This window comes from Rhinoraja longicauda, chromosome 18, assembly GCF_053455715.1.
Source record: "Rhinoraja longicauda isolate Sanriku21f chromosome 18, sRhiLon1.1, whole genome shotgun sequence".
NCBI classification, from domain to species: Eukaryota; Metazoa; Chordata; class Chondrichthyes; order Rajiformes; family Arhynchobatidae; genus Rhinoraja; species Rhinoraja longicauda.
In genome coordinates, this window is record NC_135970.1 from 35097591 (window position 1) to 35112361 (window position 14771).

The window sequence follows — 14771 nt, forward strand, 5'->3', positions numbered from 1 at the left end:
GGGCCTCCTCCATTGTCAGAGTGAGGCCCAGCGCAAATTGGAGGAACAGCACCTCATAATTCACTTGGGCAGCTTACACCCCAGCGGTATGAACATTGACTTCTCCAACTCTTGCTTTCTCTTTCTCTCCATCCATCCTCCACCCTAGTTCTGACTAGTTTCACTGTACCCCTGGAGCAACTCAGCGGGGCAGGCAGCATCTCTGGAGAAAAGGATTAAGTGACGTTTCGGGTCGAGACCCTTCTTCAGTCTGAAGGACTGGAAACAGGTTTAAAGGGAGGGAGGAAAAATTGAAAGGAGTCACAGGGGGACAATTTTACACAGAGCCCCAACTATACATCCATAACACAAGAAAATTTAAATGATTTCAATCATACCGTTCAAACGAACACCATTTCAATCAATGCAATACTTTCTGTGGCTTCAGTACATTAAACATTGAAGTATTGTGAGCAATTTTGGGCCCCATATCTGAGGAAGGATGTGCTGGCACTGGAGAGGGTCCAGAGGAGGTTTACAAGAGTGATCCCAGAAATGTTTGGGTTCACATATGATGAGCGTTTAACAGCGCTGGGCCTGTACTCGCTGGAGTTTAGATGAGGGGGTCCACATTGAAACTTACTGAATAGTGAAAGGCTTGGATAGAGTGGATGTGGAGAGGATGTTTCCACTAGTGGGGGAGTCTAGGACCAGAGGTCACAGCCTCAGAATTAAAGGACGTTCCTTTAGGAAGGAGATGAGGAGAAATTTCCTTAGTCAGAGAGTGGTGAATCTGTGGAATTCTTTACCGTAGAAGGCTGTGGAGGCCGTCAATGGATATTTTTAAGGCAGTGATAGATAGATATTTGATTAGTACGGGTGGTCAGGGGTTATAGACAATAGACAATAGGTGCAGGAGGAGGCCATTCGGCCCTTCGAGCCAGCACCGCCATTCAATGTGATCATGGCTGATCATTCTCAATCAGTACCCCGTTCCTGCCTTCTCCCCATACCCCCTGACTCCGCTATCCTTAAGAGCTCTATCCAGCTCTCTCTTGGGGAGAAGGCTGGAGAATGGGGTTGAGAGGGAGAGATAGATCAGCCATGATTGAATGGAGTAGACTTGATGGGCTGAATGGCCTAATTCTGCTCCCATCACTTATGACCTTAAGTACAAGGGTTGAGCGTAATTTCAAAGTGTAAGAAACAAGTTGTGTCCTTAATTCACCCTGATGATCATCTGTAATTGCACTGCCGATACATTGTGCCTTGCCCGCTGTACAATTTTGTGGTCAGCTTCAATAAGTCCAACTCCTAAACCACTAATCATGCCAAGCCCGCAATATTTAGGCGTGAAAACTGAAACGCATCATTCGAGCAAAGATTCCGTTTTATAGGTATCTGCTTTTCCAGACATCTGCCTAAAACACCTTATATTTTGAAAAGAAAGTCTGCCAAATTTCAAAGGCAATCTTCCCAATCTATTAAAGACAGACGCAAAATGCTGGAGTAACTCAGCAGGGACAGGCAGCATCTCTGGAGAGAAGGAATGGGTGACGTTTCGGGTCGAGGCTCTTCTTCAGACTGAGAGTCAGGGGACAGGGAAATGAGAGATTTAGACGGTGATAGGAAGAGATATCGAGCAAATGAATGAAAGATATAACGAGTACAAATCAAAGCCAGGCAGATGATCAAGTAAAGGTGGTAAAGGGTGGAGCCTTTAGTTCCCTCTCCCCTGACTCTCAGTCTGAAGAAGGATCGCAACCTGAAACGTCACCTATTCCTTTTCTCCAAAGTTGCTGCCTGTCCCGCTGAGTTACTCCAGCATTTTGTGTCTATCTTCGGCGTAAACCAGCATCTGCAGTTCCTTTCTACACAACTTTCCTTCAACATCTCCAGCCATTTACAGACACAATGTTTCACCAACATGAAGCTATTGTCCCGGCAGGGGCTTATGTTGAAATCCCTCCATTGTCCCCACCTTCAGATATCGTCTGTTCCATTTCCACAGCCCGGCACCAATGCGCGGCACGGTGGCGCAGCGGTAGAGTTGCTGCCTTACAGCGCCAGAGACTCCGGTTCGATCCCGACCACGGGTGCTGTCTGCATGGAGTTTCTACGTTCCCCCCAGTGACCTGCATGGGTTTTCTCCGGGATCTCTGGTTTCCTCCCACACTCCAAAGACCGACAGGTTTGTAGGTTAATTGGCTTTGGTATAATTGTAAATTGTCCCTAGTGTGTGTAGGGTAATGTTAGTGTGTGGGGATCGCTGGTCGGCGCAGACACGATGGGCCGAAGGGCCTGACTCCACGCTGTATCCCTAAACTAAACAAAACCCAACAACAGCATTGCAGTTTGCCTTCCACTGTTGCTTCACTGATGGCTCCATGCATCATTCTGAAAATGCTGGGTAGGCACAAAATGCTGGAGTAACTCAGCGGGTCAGGCAGCATCTCAGGAGAGAAGGAATGGGAGACCAGAAACGTCACCCATTCCTTCTCTCCTGAGATGCTGCCTGACCCGCTGAGTTACTCCAGCATTTGGTGTCTACCATCGGTTTAAACCAGCATCTGCAGTTTTTTTTCCTACACATTCTGAAAATGTTGACCATGTCTTTTCTTTCCTGAACCCAGTGGAACAAACTAATGATGTTCCCTCCATCACTTGCCTGATAGTCAGAGAACCTCTCCCTTGTCTTCTCCTGCCCTCCACAACACTGCAATAGGATCTGATTCCATCCTCGATCACTCTGACTACCTTGTCACTTCCTTGATTCATCCCCAACATTGCCAAGGATGTCTTTCTCACTTCTGTGCCCCAGTTCATATATTTACAGTCAGTCACAGAGTGATACAGCACGGAACAGGCCCTTCACCCCAACTTGCCCACATCGGCCAACGTGCCTCACCTACACTAGTCCCACCTGCTTGTGTTTGGCCCATATCCCTCTAAACCTGCCCTATCCAAGTACCCGTCTATATGTCTCTTAAACTTTCTGATAGTCCCAGCCTCAACTTGCCCACACCGGCCAACGTGCCTCACCTACACTAGTCCCACCTGCTTGTGTTTGGCCCATATCCCTCTAAACCTGCCCTATCCAAGTACCCGTCTATATGTCTCTTAAACTTTCTGATAGTCCCAGCCTCAACTACCTCCTCCAGCAAATTCGTTCCATACATCCACCACCCTTTGTGTAGAAAAAAGTTGCCCCTCGGGTTACCCATTAAATCCTTCCCCCCCTCACCTTAAACTAGACTTCTGAGGTAAAGCGTGGAATTAGGCCCTTCAGCCCACCGAGTCCATGCCGACCAGCGATCACCCCGTTCACTAACGCTATCCTACACACCAGGGACAATTTACAATTCACGGAAACAAATTGACCGACAAACCTGCACATCTTTGGATTGTGGGAGGGACTGGTGTCCTCTAGTTCTCAATTCCCCTGCTCTGGACAAAAGACTGTGTGCATTTACCTTACCTATTTCTCTCACGATCTTGACCACCTCAACAAGATCACCCCTCATCCTCCTGCAGTCCAAGGAATAAAATCCGAGCCTGCTCAACCTCTCCCTTTAGCTCTTGGCTTGAGCCCTGACAACATCCTCGTAAATGTGTAGGAAAGAACGGCAGATGCTGGTTTAAAATCGAAAGATAGACACAAAATGCTGATTCTTCAGTCTGGAGAAGGGTCTCGACCCGAAACGTCACCCATTCCTTCTCTCCAGAGATGCTGCCTGTCCCACTGAGCTGCTCCAGTATTTTGTGCCTAACATCCTCGTGAATCTTTTCTGCACCCTTTCCAGCTTCTAGCTACTCAGGCTTGAAACTCTTCAGCCCAAAAGATAGTCCATGAACCTGTTGCCACAGCACTCCAAGGATTCACAAACCTCAGAAGAAACGTATCCTAATCTCAGTCTCCAATAGAACCCCACTCAACCCGAGAACCCGCCTCCAGCTTTAGGTTCGCGCCAGAGAGAAAAACATTCTCCAGCATGAAGTCTGTTGGGATCTTAAATGCTTCTCACTTTTCTGGGTGTCAGCAAGAATACAGGCTGAAATCTTCCCTCAAATACATCGTCAAACCTATAATCAGCACAGTGAATCATCTCTGCCTAACCACCAAGGCAGTCTTCCCTTTTACACTTTAAAGATGCATTACAGAAACAGGCCCTTCAGCCCACCGAGTCCAAGCCGGCCAGCGATCGCCCCGTACACTAACACTATCCTACGCACACTCGGGACAATTTGCAATTTTGCTACCGAAGCCAATTAACCTACAAAACCGTACCGTCTTCAGAATGTGGGAGGAAACCAGAGCTCCTGGAGAAAACCCACGCTGTCAAAGGGAGAGCGTACAAACTCCGTACGGACAGCACCCGTAGTGAGGATCGAACTTGATCTTTGGCGCTGTAAGGCAGCAACTCCACCGCTGGAATTGACCCCCCCCCCAATTCTACACAGTGCCCCAAGTGTGATGTCAAAGTCCAATTTCTTATGAAAAGACAAAGTGCTGGAGTAACTCAGCGTGTCAGGCAGCATCTCTGCAGAACATGGATAGGCAACGTTTCAGGTCGGGTCCTTTCTTCAGACCCTGAAGATGCTGCCTGACCCAATAGACAATAGACAATAGATGCAGGAGGAGGCCATTCGGCCCTTCGAGCCAGCACCGCCATTCAATGTGATCATGGCTGATCATTCTCAATCAGTACCCCGTTCCTGCCTTCTCCCCATACCCCCAGACTCCACTATCCTTAAGAGCTCTATCCAGCTCTCTCTTGAATGCATTCAGAGAATTGGCCTCCACTGCCTTCTGAGGCAGAGAATTCCACAGATTCACAACTCTCTGACAGAAAACATTTTTCCTCATCTCAGTTCTAAATGGCCTACCCCTTATTCTTAAACTGTGTCCCCTTGTTCTGGACTCCCCCAACATTGGGAACATGTTTCCTGCCTCTAACGTGTCCAACCCCTTAATAATCTTATACGTTTCGATAAGATCTCCTCTCATCCTTCTAAATTCCAGTGTATACAAGCCTAGCCGCTCCAGTCTTTCAACATATGACAGTCCCGCCATTCAGGGAATTAACCTGCCGAACCTACGCTGCACTCCCTCAATAGCAAGACCCGGTGGGTTACTCCAGCACTTTGTGTCTTTTTTTGGTAAACCAGAACCTGCAGTTCCTTATTTCTGCAGCATCTCAAAGTTGACTTTCAGCAGTAAGTGGGGAAATATTCCCACCAACCAAGTTCAGCAGAGACGGAGCTTCCCACTTTGGTGATACGTGAAACTGCAGGTGTTGGTTTGCAAAATCACTTTCTTCTTCTTTTTCCACCAAGAATATTATTTCCCAGCAAAATGTTCCTCTTCTAGGTTGAAGCTCAGCCACTCTCGTCGACTTCAACGTGATCCCAGGAATGAGGGGGTGAGCAAATGAAGAGGGTTTTGACAGCGCTGGGCCTTGAGTCGCTGGAGTTTTTAGAAGGTTGAGGGGGGGGAACCTCATGGAAACTTACAGAATAATGAAAAGCACAGATAGAGTGGATGTGTAAAAGGATGTTTCCACTGGTGGGAGAGTCTGGGACCAGAGGTCACAGCCTCAGAATTAAAGGGCGCTCTTTTAGAAAGGAGGAGAGGAGGAACTTCTTTAGTCAGAGGGTGGTTAATCTGTGCAACTCATTGCCACAGAGGGCTGTGGAGGCCAAGCCAGTGGATATTTCTAAGGCAGAGATAGACAAATTCTAGATTAGAATGGGGTGGGCGGGGTCAAGGGTTATGGTGAGAAGGCAGATAAATGGAATTAGGAGGCAGAGCTCAGCCACGATTGAATGGCGGAGTGGACCCGATGGGCCGAATGGCCTAATTCTACGCCTGTACCCTGTGAATTTATGAACTTGTAGTGCTGAATAGAAGATTAATCCCATTTATGTTCATTCCAATCACCAGAATCATCAACCACTTCCATTCAGTTCCAAACGAGAGACAAATGGCTGTGAGCAATGGAAATACATCCTCTGATTTCATTGTTAGAGCCATGTGTTCAAGTATGAGTCACACCTTTAGCTAAGCCACTTCCCAAACAGCTATGTTACTCGCTACATCCGAGAAAATATATTTACACGGATGTTGCCAGGACTTGAAGGCCTGAGTTGTAGAAAGAGCAATGGGCAGGCTAGGACTTTTTTCCCTGGAGCTCAGAAGGCTGAGGGGTGGTCTTATAGGGGTGAATAAGGTCTGGCTATCATCTGTGGAATACATTGCCACACACGGCTGTGGAGGTCAAGTCTACGGATATTTTTAAGGCGGAGATTGACAGATTCTTGATTAGTATGGGAGTCAGGGGTTATGGGGAGAAGGCAGGAGAATGGGGTTGAGTGGAAAGATAGATCACCAATGATTGAATGGCAGAGTAGACTTGATGGGCCGAATGGCCTAATTCTGCTCCTATCACTTATGAACTAAGATCTGCCTACTCTGGCTAAATGACTCTATTCCCCCTCACGATCTTATGCACCCTGATAAGACCCATGTTCTCCAGAGTTGCTGCCCGACCCGCTGAGATACTCCAGCACTCTGTGTCTTTTGCCACTGTCTACCTGAAGGAGTGATGGCACGCGAGTGAGAAGGAACAGAGAAACCTCCATCCTGCAAGACCCCAGGACATTCTCAGTCTGAAGAAGGGTCTCGACCCGAAACGTCACCTATTCCTTGTCTCAGGAGATGCGGCCTGACCCGCTGAGTTACTCCAGCACTTTGTGCCTATCTTTGGTGCAATTGTACATGGCAGGTTGGGGAACAAACCAGTCATCTTATAAACAAATATGTTGACAATACTCCAGGCCATCTACCTTTTCCTGAATAAACCTGACTCTTTATACTTTATCAGTTATAAACTCAGCACTGACAATTTTTTCAGACTCGGAACAATGATGTGAATCATTACTTCCTCCGTAATGATGTGCCAGATTGACCAGGCATTTCCTTAAAGGAACCAAAACCTCAGTGAGCAAAGAATTGGAGTTTTGTCGGCTGCGGAGACACCTCTCAGTCGCTTTCCTCCAGTTTATTCTGGGACTGGCAGTCGGACCAGGTGGACAGACAGTCAGAGCTGGACGATCTGCACCCCCTCCCACTCTGGGTTATGCTGCAGCAAGTACAGTCCTTGCACACTGTGTGAATGGAGCTACATATCTTAACCTGGGCGGAGATGGCAGGTTGGGGGGAGGGAGGGGGAGAACAGAGGGAGGGGGTGTTGGGGCGGGGTCGGTGGATAGATGGAGGGGTAGGGAAAGGAAGGAGGGAGGAATGGAGGGGTAGGAAAGGAGGGAGGGAGAAATGGAGGGAGAGGGTGTGGGATGGGGTGAGGAGGGGGTAAGGGAGGGTAGGGTGCAGAGGGGTGTGGGGAGGGCAGAAGGGGAGAGGGAGGGGAAGGGGGAGGGGGAAGGGGTAGGGAAAGGAGGGAGGGAGGAATGGAGGGAGAGGGTGTGGGATGGGGTGAGGGAGGGGTAAGGAAGGGTAGGGTGGAGAGTGGTGTGGGGAGGGGGGAGGGCAGAAGGGGGGAGGGAGGGGAAGGTGGGAAGGGAGGGAGGAGGGAGGAGGGAGGGGAGGGAGGGGAGGGGAGGGGAGGGGAGGGGAGGGGGAGGGGAGGGGAGGGGAGGGAGGAGGGAAGGGAGGGAGGGAAGGGAAGGGAGGTACGCAGCCTGTAAGGAAATTGGGCAGTAATACGTGTAGATACAATGAACTGCAGATGCTGGTTTACAAAAAAAGATGCAAAGTGCTGGATTAACTCAGTCTGTAGAAGTGTGTCGACCAGAAACATCGCTGATCCATGCTCCCCAGAGATGCTGCCCGACCTGCTGAGTTACTCCGGCACTTTGAGTGTTCCACCGACACTTTGTGCCTTATGAGGAGCGTTTGACTGGGCCCCTATTGTCTAGTGTCTATTATTCCACCCTCACCCACCCAGCTGCCCCCCACATTCCTTTCGTGGGTCACTTGAATGGCTGGCGTGGGCCAGGCCGGGAGGAATGACCCCACTGAGGAGCGGGGGGCGAGAGGAACTCTATCTTCGTGCCGTCTGTATTTCCACAACCGTGCAGTTTTTGTCTCTTCATTACGACACAGCCAATTCCCTTTCTTCTCTAGTCATAGAGTGATACAGTGTGGAAACAGGCCTTCAGTACAACTGCCCACACCGGCCAACATGCCCATCTACATAGTCCCACCTGCCCGCGTTGGTCCGTATCCCTCCAAACCTGTCCTATCCATGTACCTGTCTAACTGTTTCTTAAACGCTGGATAGTCCCTGCCTCAACTACCTCCTCTGGCAACTTGTTCCATGCACCCACCACCCTCTGTGTGAAAAAGTTAGCCCTCAAATTCCTATTATATCTTTTCCCCTTCACCTTGAAACTATTCTTCTGTCCTCGATTCCCTACTCTGGCAAGAGATTCTGTGCATCCACCCGATCTAATCCTCTCATGATCTTATACATCTCTATAAGATCATCCCACATCGAATTGCTCTCCAAGGAATTGAGTCCCAGCCTACTCAACCTCGCCCTGCAGCTCACATCCTCTAGTCCTGACAACATCCTCGTAAATCTTCGCTGAACCCTTTCAAGCTTGGCAACGTCTTTCCTATAACATGTGCCCAGAACTGAACACAATACTCCATATGCGTCTTATATAACTGCAAAATGACCTTCCAATTTCCATGTGCAGGACGAAAATGCAGATGCTGGTTTAAACCAAAGATCGACCCAAAAAGCTGGAGTAACTCAGCGGGACAGGCAGCATCTCTGGAGAGAAGGGATGGGTGATTTTTTGGGTCTTCACCCATTCCTTCCCTCCACAGATGCTGCCTGTCCCGCTGAGTTACCCCAGCTTTTTGTGTTATATCCCAACTTCTATACTGTGCAACTTGAATAGAGGCAGAGTGGGCAGTGAGATGGTTAAAGTGGCTGCATTATGATGGGGATTCAGGGGCTGGTTACTGTAGCTGGCAGCAACAGTGGGAGAGGGTATATCCCGACTGAAAGGGAATTCCTTGTTAAATCCCAATTCCCATCCCTCTTCTTCCCTCTTCCCTTCCTCATCTCCTTCCCCCACTCCCTCCTCTCTGCCTCCACCTTTCCTCTTTCTCCTCCTCGCCTCTCCCACCGTCCTCCCTGCTCCTCTCTCTCATCTCCTCTCTCTCCTTTCACCTCCTCCCTTCTCCCCACTCCTCTCCCCACTCCTCTCCCCCATTTCCTTCCCCTCCAATCTCCTCCCTCCCCCCATCTCTCTCTCCTCCCTCTCCTCATCTCTCTCTCCTCCCCTCATCTCTCTCTCCTCGTCTCTCTCTCCTCCCTCCCCTCATCTCTCTCTCCTCATCGCTCTCTCCTCCCTCTCCTCGTCTCTCTCTCCTCCCTCTCCTCATCTCCCTCTCCTCCCTCCCCTCATCCCTCTCTCCTCCCTCTCCTCATCCCTCTCTCCTCCCTCTCCTTGTCTCTCTCTCCTCCCTCCCCTCATCCCTCTCTCCTCCCTCCCCTCATCCCTCTCTCCTCCCTCCCCTCATCCCTCTCTCCTCCCTCTCCTCTTCTCTCTCTCCTTCCACTCCCACATTTTCCCCTCCTCTCTCTCCTCTTTCATCCCCTTTCCCCACTCCACTTCTCCCTCATCTTCTCCTGTCTCTTTCCTCGCCTCTCCCTCATCTCTCTCATCCTTCTTGCTCTCCTCCCCCGCCATCCCCTCATCTCTCTGCACCTCTCCCTTCTCCCTCCCCCCCTGTTCTGTCAGCAACCCAGTGTTAATATCCGGACCCCTTGACAAACCCCATGCTCACACCCCGGGTTCCTTCTCTCTCTCCCTTCTCTCTCTCCCACCTCCCTCCCTCTCTCTCTCCCCCTCCTTCTCCCTCCCTCTCCCACCCTCCCTCTCTCTCTCTTCCTCCCTCTCCCCCCTCCCTCCCTCTCCCCCTCCCTCCTCCCTCCCTCTCCCCCTCCTTCTCCCTCTCTCTCCCCCACCCTCTCTCCCCCTCCCTCTCTCCATCCCTTTCTCTCTCCCTCCTTCTCCCTCCTCTCCCTCACCACCCACCCTCTCTCTCTCTCTCCCCCTCTCCTTCTCCCCCTCCCTCTCCCCCTCTCCCTCTCTCCCCCTCCCTCTCCCCCTCTCCCTCTCTCTCTCCCCCTCTCCCTCTCTCCCCCTCCCCCTCTCTCCCCCTCTCTCTCTCTCTCTCTCTCTGCCCCCTTCTCCCTCTCCCTCCCCCTTTCTCTACCCCCTTCCCATCCACCCACCCTCTCTCCCTTTCTCTCCCTCCTTCTCCCTCTCTCTCCCTCTCTCCCCCTCCCTCTCTCCTTCTCCCCCTCCTTCTCCCCCTCCCTCTCTCCCCCTCCCTCTCTCCCCCTCCTCCCTCTCTCCCCCTCCTCCCTCTCTCCCCCTCCCTCTCTCCCCCTCCCTCTCTCCCCCCTCCCTCTCTCCCCCTCCCTCTCTCCCCCTCCCTCTCTCCCCCTCCCTCTCTCCCCCTCCCTCTCCCCCCTTCTCCCTCTCTCCCCCCTCCCTACACACAGCACTGACCACTGAAGAGCGCCTCCACTCTCTGCCCCAGGGAGACTTGTCATTCACACCGCCTCATATACATTCTCATTTTAAATCCACGTTTTAAATAAAATACAGCAAACGCACTGACCTCCCGTCTCCTCGCCGGCAGAAGAAGACATTTCAATAAGGGTCTCGTCTCCTTTGTGGTTGTATGGTATCATTTTGACACAGCTCCTGGAGGAGCAGCCTGCGCCTCCCCTCCCCTCCCCTCTCCTCTCCTCTCCTCCCCCCTGCTCTCTCCCCTCTCTGCTCTCTCCCCTCTCTGCTCTCTCTCCCTTCTCTCCCTTCTCTCCTCCCCCCTGCTCTCCCCTCCCCTCTCCTCTCCCTGCTCTCTCCCTTCTCTCCCTTCTCTCCCCTCCCCTCTCTCCCTTCTCTCCCTTCTCTCCCCTCCCCTCTCTCCCTTCTCTCCCTTCTCTCCCTTCTCTCCCCTCCCCTCTCTCCCTTCTCTCCCTTCTCTCCCTTCTCTCCCCTCCCCTCTCTCCCTTCTCTCCCTTCTCTCCCCTCCCCTCTCTCCCTTCTCTCCCTTCTCTCCTCCCCCCTGCTCTCCCCTCCCCTCTCTCCTCTCCTACCCTCTCTGCTCTCTCCTCCCTGCTCTCTCCTCTCCTCCCCTCTCTGCTCTCTCCCCTCTCTGCTCTCTCTCCCCTCTCTGCTCTCTCTCCCCTCTCTGCTCTCTCTCCCCTCTCTGCTCTCTCTCCCCTCTCTGCTCTCTCTCCCTGCTCTCTCTCCCCTCCCTGCTCTCTCTCCCCTCTCTGCTCTCTCTCCCTGCTCTCTCTCCCCTCTCTGCTCTCTCTCCCTGCTCTCTCTCCCCTCCCTGCTCTCTCTCCCCTCTCTGCTCTCTCTCCCTGCTCTCTCTCCCTTCTCCCCTCTGCTCTCTCCTCTCCTCTCCTCCCCCTGCTCTCTCTCCCCTCTCTGCTCTCTCTCCCCTCCCTGCTCTCTCCCCCCTCTCTGCTCTCTCTCCCTGCTCTCTCTCCCTTCTCCCCTCTGCTCTCTCCTCGACGTGTGGCTTAAAGGCAAAGTCCAGCCTTCTCTCACATTTTCAATCGGCAGAATCACAGTCACACTTACACATCCCCAGCCTGCAGTGGTTGGGGGTTTTCTTTCTTGGAGACTTGTTGTGGCCAACCCACTTCCTGCTTACAACCCAGTGACTATTATGTGTGGGGAAGGAACTGCAGATGCTGGTGTAAACAGAAGATATAGACACACAAAGCTGGAGTAACTCAGCAGGACAGGCAGCATCTCTGGAGAGAAGGAATGGGTTACGCTTCAGGTCCAGATCCGAAACGTCACCTATTCTTTTTTCTCCAGAGATGCTGCCTGACCCACTGAGCTACTCCAGCTTTTTGTGTCTATCTTCAGTATGAATATTGATTTCTCTAACTTCAATTAACCCTTGCATCCCCTCTATCTCCGTCCCTCCCCCCACCCGTCATTGTACTAGTTTCACTGTGGTCCTGGTGAGTTTCATTGTGTGTAACTCATTTTCACCAAGCCCACAGCTAACATTGGCCTGTTCCGTTATCTTCGTTTACATAGAAACATAGAAAATAGGTGCAGGAAAATAGGCCATTCGGCCCTTCGAGCCTGTACGCACCGCCATTCAATATGATCATGGCTGATCATCCAGCTCAGTATCCTGTACCTGCCTTCTCTCCATACCCCCTGATCCCTTTAGCCACAAGGGCCACATCTAACTCCCTCTTAAATATATCCAATGAACTGGCCTCAACTACCTTCTGTGGCAGAGAATTCCACAGACTCACCACTCTCAGTGTGAAGAAATGTTTTCTCATCTCGGTCCTAAAAGACTTCCCCCTTATCCTTAAGCTGTGACCCCTGGTTCTGGACTTCCCCAACATCGGGAACAATCTTCCCGCATCTAGCCTCTCCAACACCTTAAGAATTTTATGTTTCTATAAGATCCCCCCTCAGTCTTCTAAATTCCAGCGAGTACAAGCCTAATCTATCCAGTCTTTCTACATATTTTTTGCATATCTTTCATTCACTTATTCTATAACTCTCTACATCACCATCTGTATCTCCCTTTTCCCTTTCTTCTGATTCTCAGTCTGAAGAAGGGTCTCGACCCCGAAACATCACCTATTCCTTTTCTCCAGAGATGCTGCCTGACCCGCTGAGTTACTCCAGCTTTTTGTATCTATCTTCAGTTCACATTTTGTGCAGCTTTTTTTTTTCTGAGTTGGTAAAATATTTTGCACCCTAAATCCAGATCACTATATGTGCGGGGGTCAGGCAACATCTCAGGAGAAAGGGAATAGGTGACGTTTCAGGTCGGAACCCTTCTTCAGACTGAAAGACTGTGTTTCAAATATTTCGTTTAATTTAGGGATACAACAGGGAAACAGGCCCTTCAGCCCAACGAGTCCATGCCAACCATCGTTCACCCGCTCACAGTTATCCCATTTTCTCATCCACTCCCTGCACACTAGGGCCAATTTATAGAGGGCCATTTACTCAGAAACCTGCACGTCTTTAGGATGGGAGGAAACCGGAGCATCTGGAGAAAACCCCTGCGGTCACGGGGAGAACGTACAAACTCTCTACAGACAGCACCCGTGGTCAGGATCGAACCCGGGTCTCTGGCGCTGTGAGGCAGCAACTCTACCGCTGCGCCACCGTGCTACCCCACTGTTGAGCAGAGTTCTGTGAAATCCAGATTTGGGACAAGAGGCCGACTCCATGGACTCGTGCAGGAAGGAACTGCAGATGCTGTTTTAGGGTCTCGAGCTGAAATATCACCCGTGTCCGAAGAAGGGTCTCGACCCGAAACGTCACCCATTCCTTCCCTCCAGAGACGCTGCCTGTCCCGCTGAGTTACCCCAGCTTCTTGTGTCTATCACCATGGACCAGGCAGAGAAGGATGAGGGTCATTTGAAAAGAAGACCAAAGTGAATATAAGGTAATGGCATTAATTTGGAATGGCATCAGGATATTCATATAGGGTCAGAGTCATACAGCATGAAACAGGCCCTCATGTCCAATGGTCCAACTTGCCCCAGGATGCCCCATCTAAGCTAAGTCCCATTTACCTGCATTTGGTCCACATCCCTCCCTATTCCTCTCCGTGCCTTTAATACATTCTTAGTGTACCTGCCCCAACTACCTCCTCTGGCAGTTTGTTCCATATACCCACTACCCTCTCAGTGAAAAGGTTGCCCCTCGGGTTCCTATTAAGTCTTGCCCCTCTCACCTTAAACATTTTATTTCAATTTTTGATTTTCCCTACCCTGGATAAAAGACTCTGACCATTTACCCTATCAATTCCCCTCATGATTGAATACACCCTAATCAGATTGCCTCCAGCGCTCCAAGGAATAAAGTCCTAGCCTACTCAACCTCTCTGTGTAGTTCACCCCCTCAACTCCTGGCAACATCCTTGTAAATCTTCCCTGCACTCTTTCCAGCTTAACAACGTCTTTCCTAAAGCTTGGCGACCAAAACTGAACGCAACACTCCAAATGCCCCCTCACGCACATCTTGCACAACTGTAAAATAACATTCTAACTTCTATATTCAATATCCTGACTGATGGAGGCCAATGTACCGCCCTATCTACCTGTGACGCCACTTTCAGGGAACACCTGACCTCCGAGATCCCAAGATACAACAATCCCTCGGCCCCTGTCATTCAATGTGAAGGTCCTGCCCTGGTTTGACTTCCAAAAATGCAACATCACACACTTATCAACATCGGACTCCATTAACCATTCTTCCGCCCACTTGCTCAGCTGATCAATATCCTGCTGCAATGTTTGATAACCAGCTTAATTGTCAACAATGCCACCACTCTGCAAACCTCCTATTCGAATCTTGCACATTCTCATCTAAACCACAAACAGCGCCAGGCTCAGCACTGAACCCAAAGGCACACCACTAGTCATAGGCACCCATTTCAGATAACAACCTTCCACCCTATGCTTCCATCCAAGAAGCCAATTCTCTATTCAGGCAGCCAGCTCTCCCTGGATAGCTAGTTTATTCAAGGGAGCTCTTCATAGGCCCCTTCATGAACTTCCTCAAGAGTCAAAAGTGTTTTATTGTCAAAAAGATAGACACAAAAAGCTTGGAGTAACTCAGCGGGTCAGAAGGCATCTCTGGAGAAAAGGAATAGGATACCCTTCTTCTGAAGCTTTTTATGTCTATCCGGTTTAAACCAGCACCAGTTTCTTCCTCCACATCCTTCCTCAGGTACG

At 50.6% G+C, this 14771-nt stretch overlaps 1 protein-coding gene across 6 annotated transcripts in view; it reads right to left on the reverse strand.

Annotated features, from left to right (window-relative positions):
• Window positions 1-11644, reverse strand: part of ano5a (anoctamin 5a) — a 133671-nt gene extending 122027 nt beyond the window's left edge. For 2 of the 6 annotated variants that reach the window (XM_078415501.1, XM_078415496.1), the window contains exon 1: window positions 10646-10778. In XM_078415501.1, coding sequence (XP_078271627.1) covers window positions 10646-10718 — 73 coding nt within the window. In that variant the 5' untranslated portion in view covers window positions 10719-10778. Of the gene's footprint in view, window positions 1-8680; window positions 8694-10645; window positions 10779-11622 lie in introns of those variants that run through there. The other 4 variants (XM_078415499.1, XM_078415495.1, XM_078415500.1 and 1 more) reach the window with 3 other exon arrangements.
• Window positions 11645-14771: the final 3127 nt, after the last annotated feature.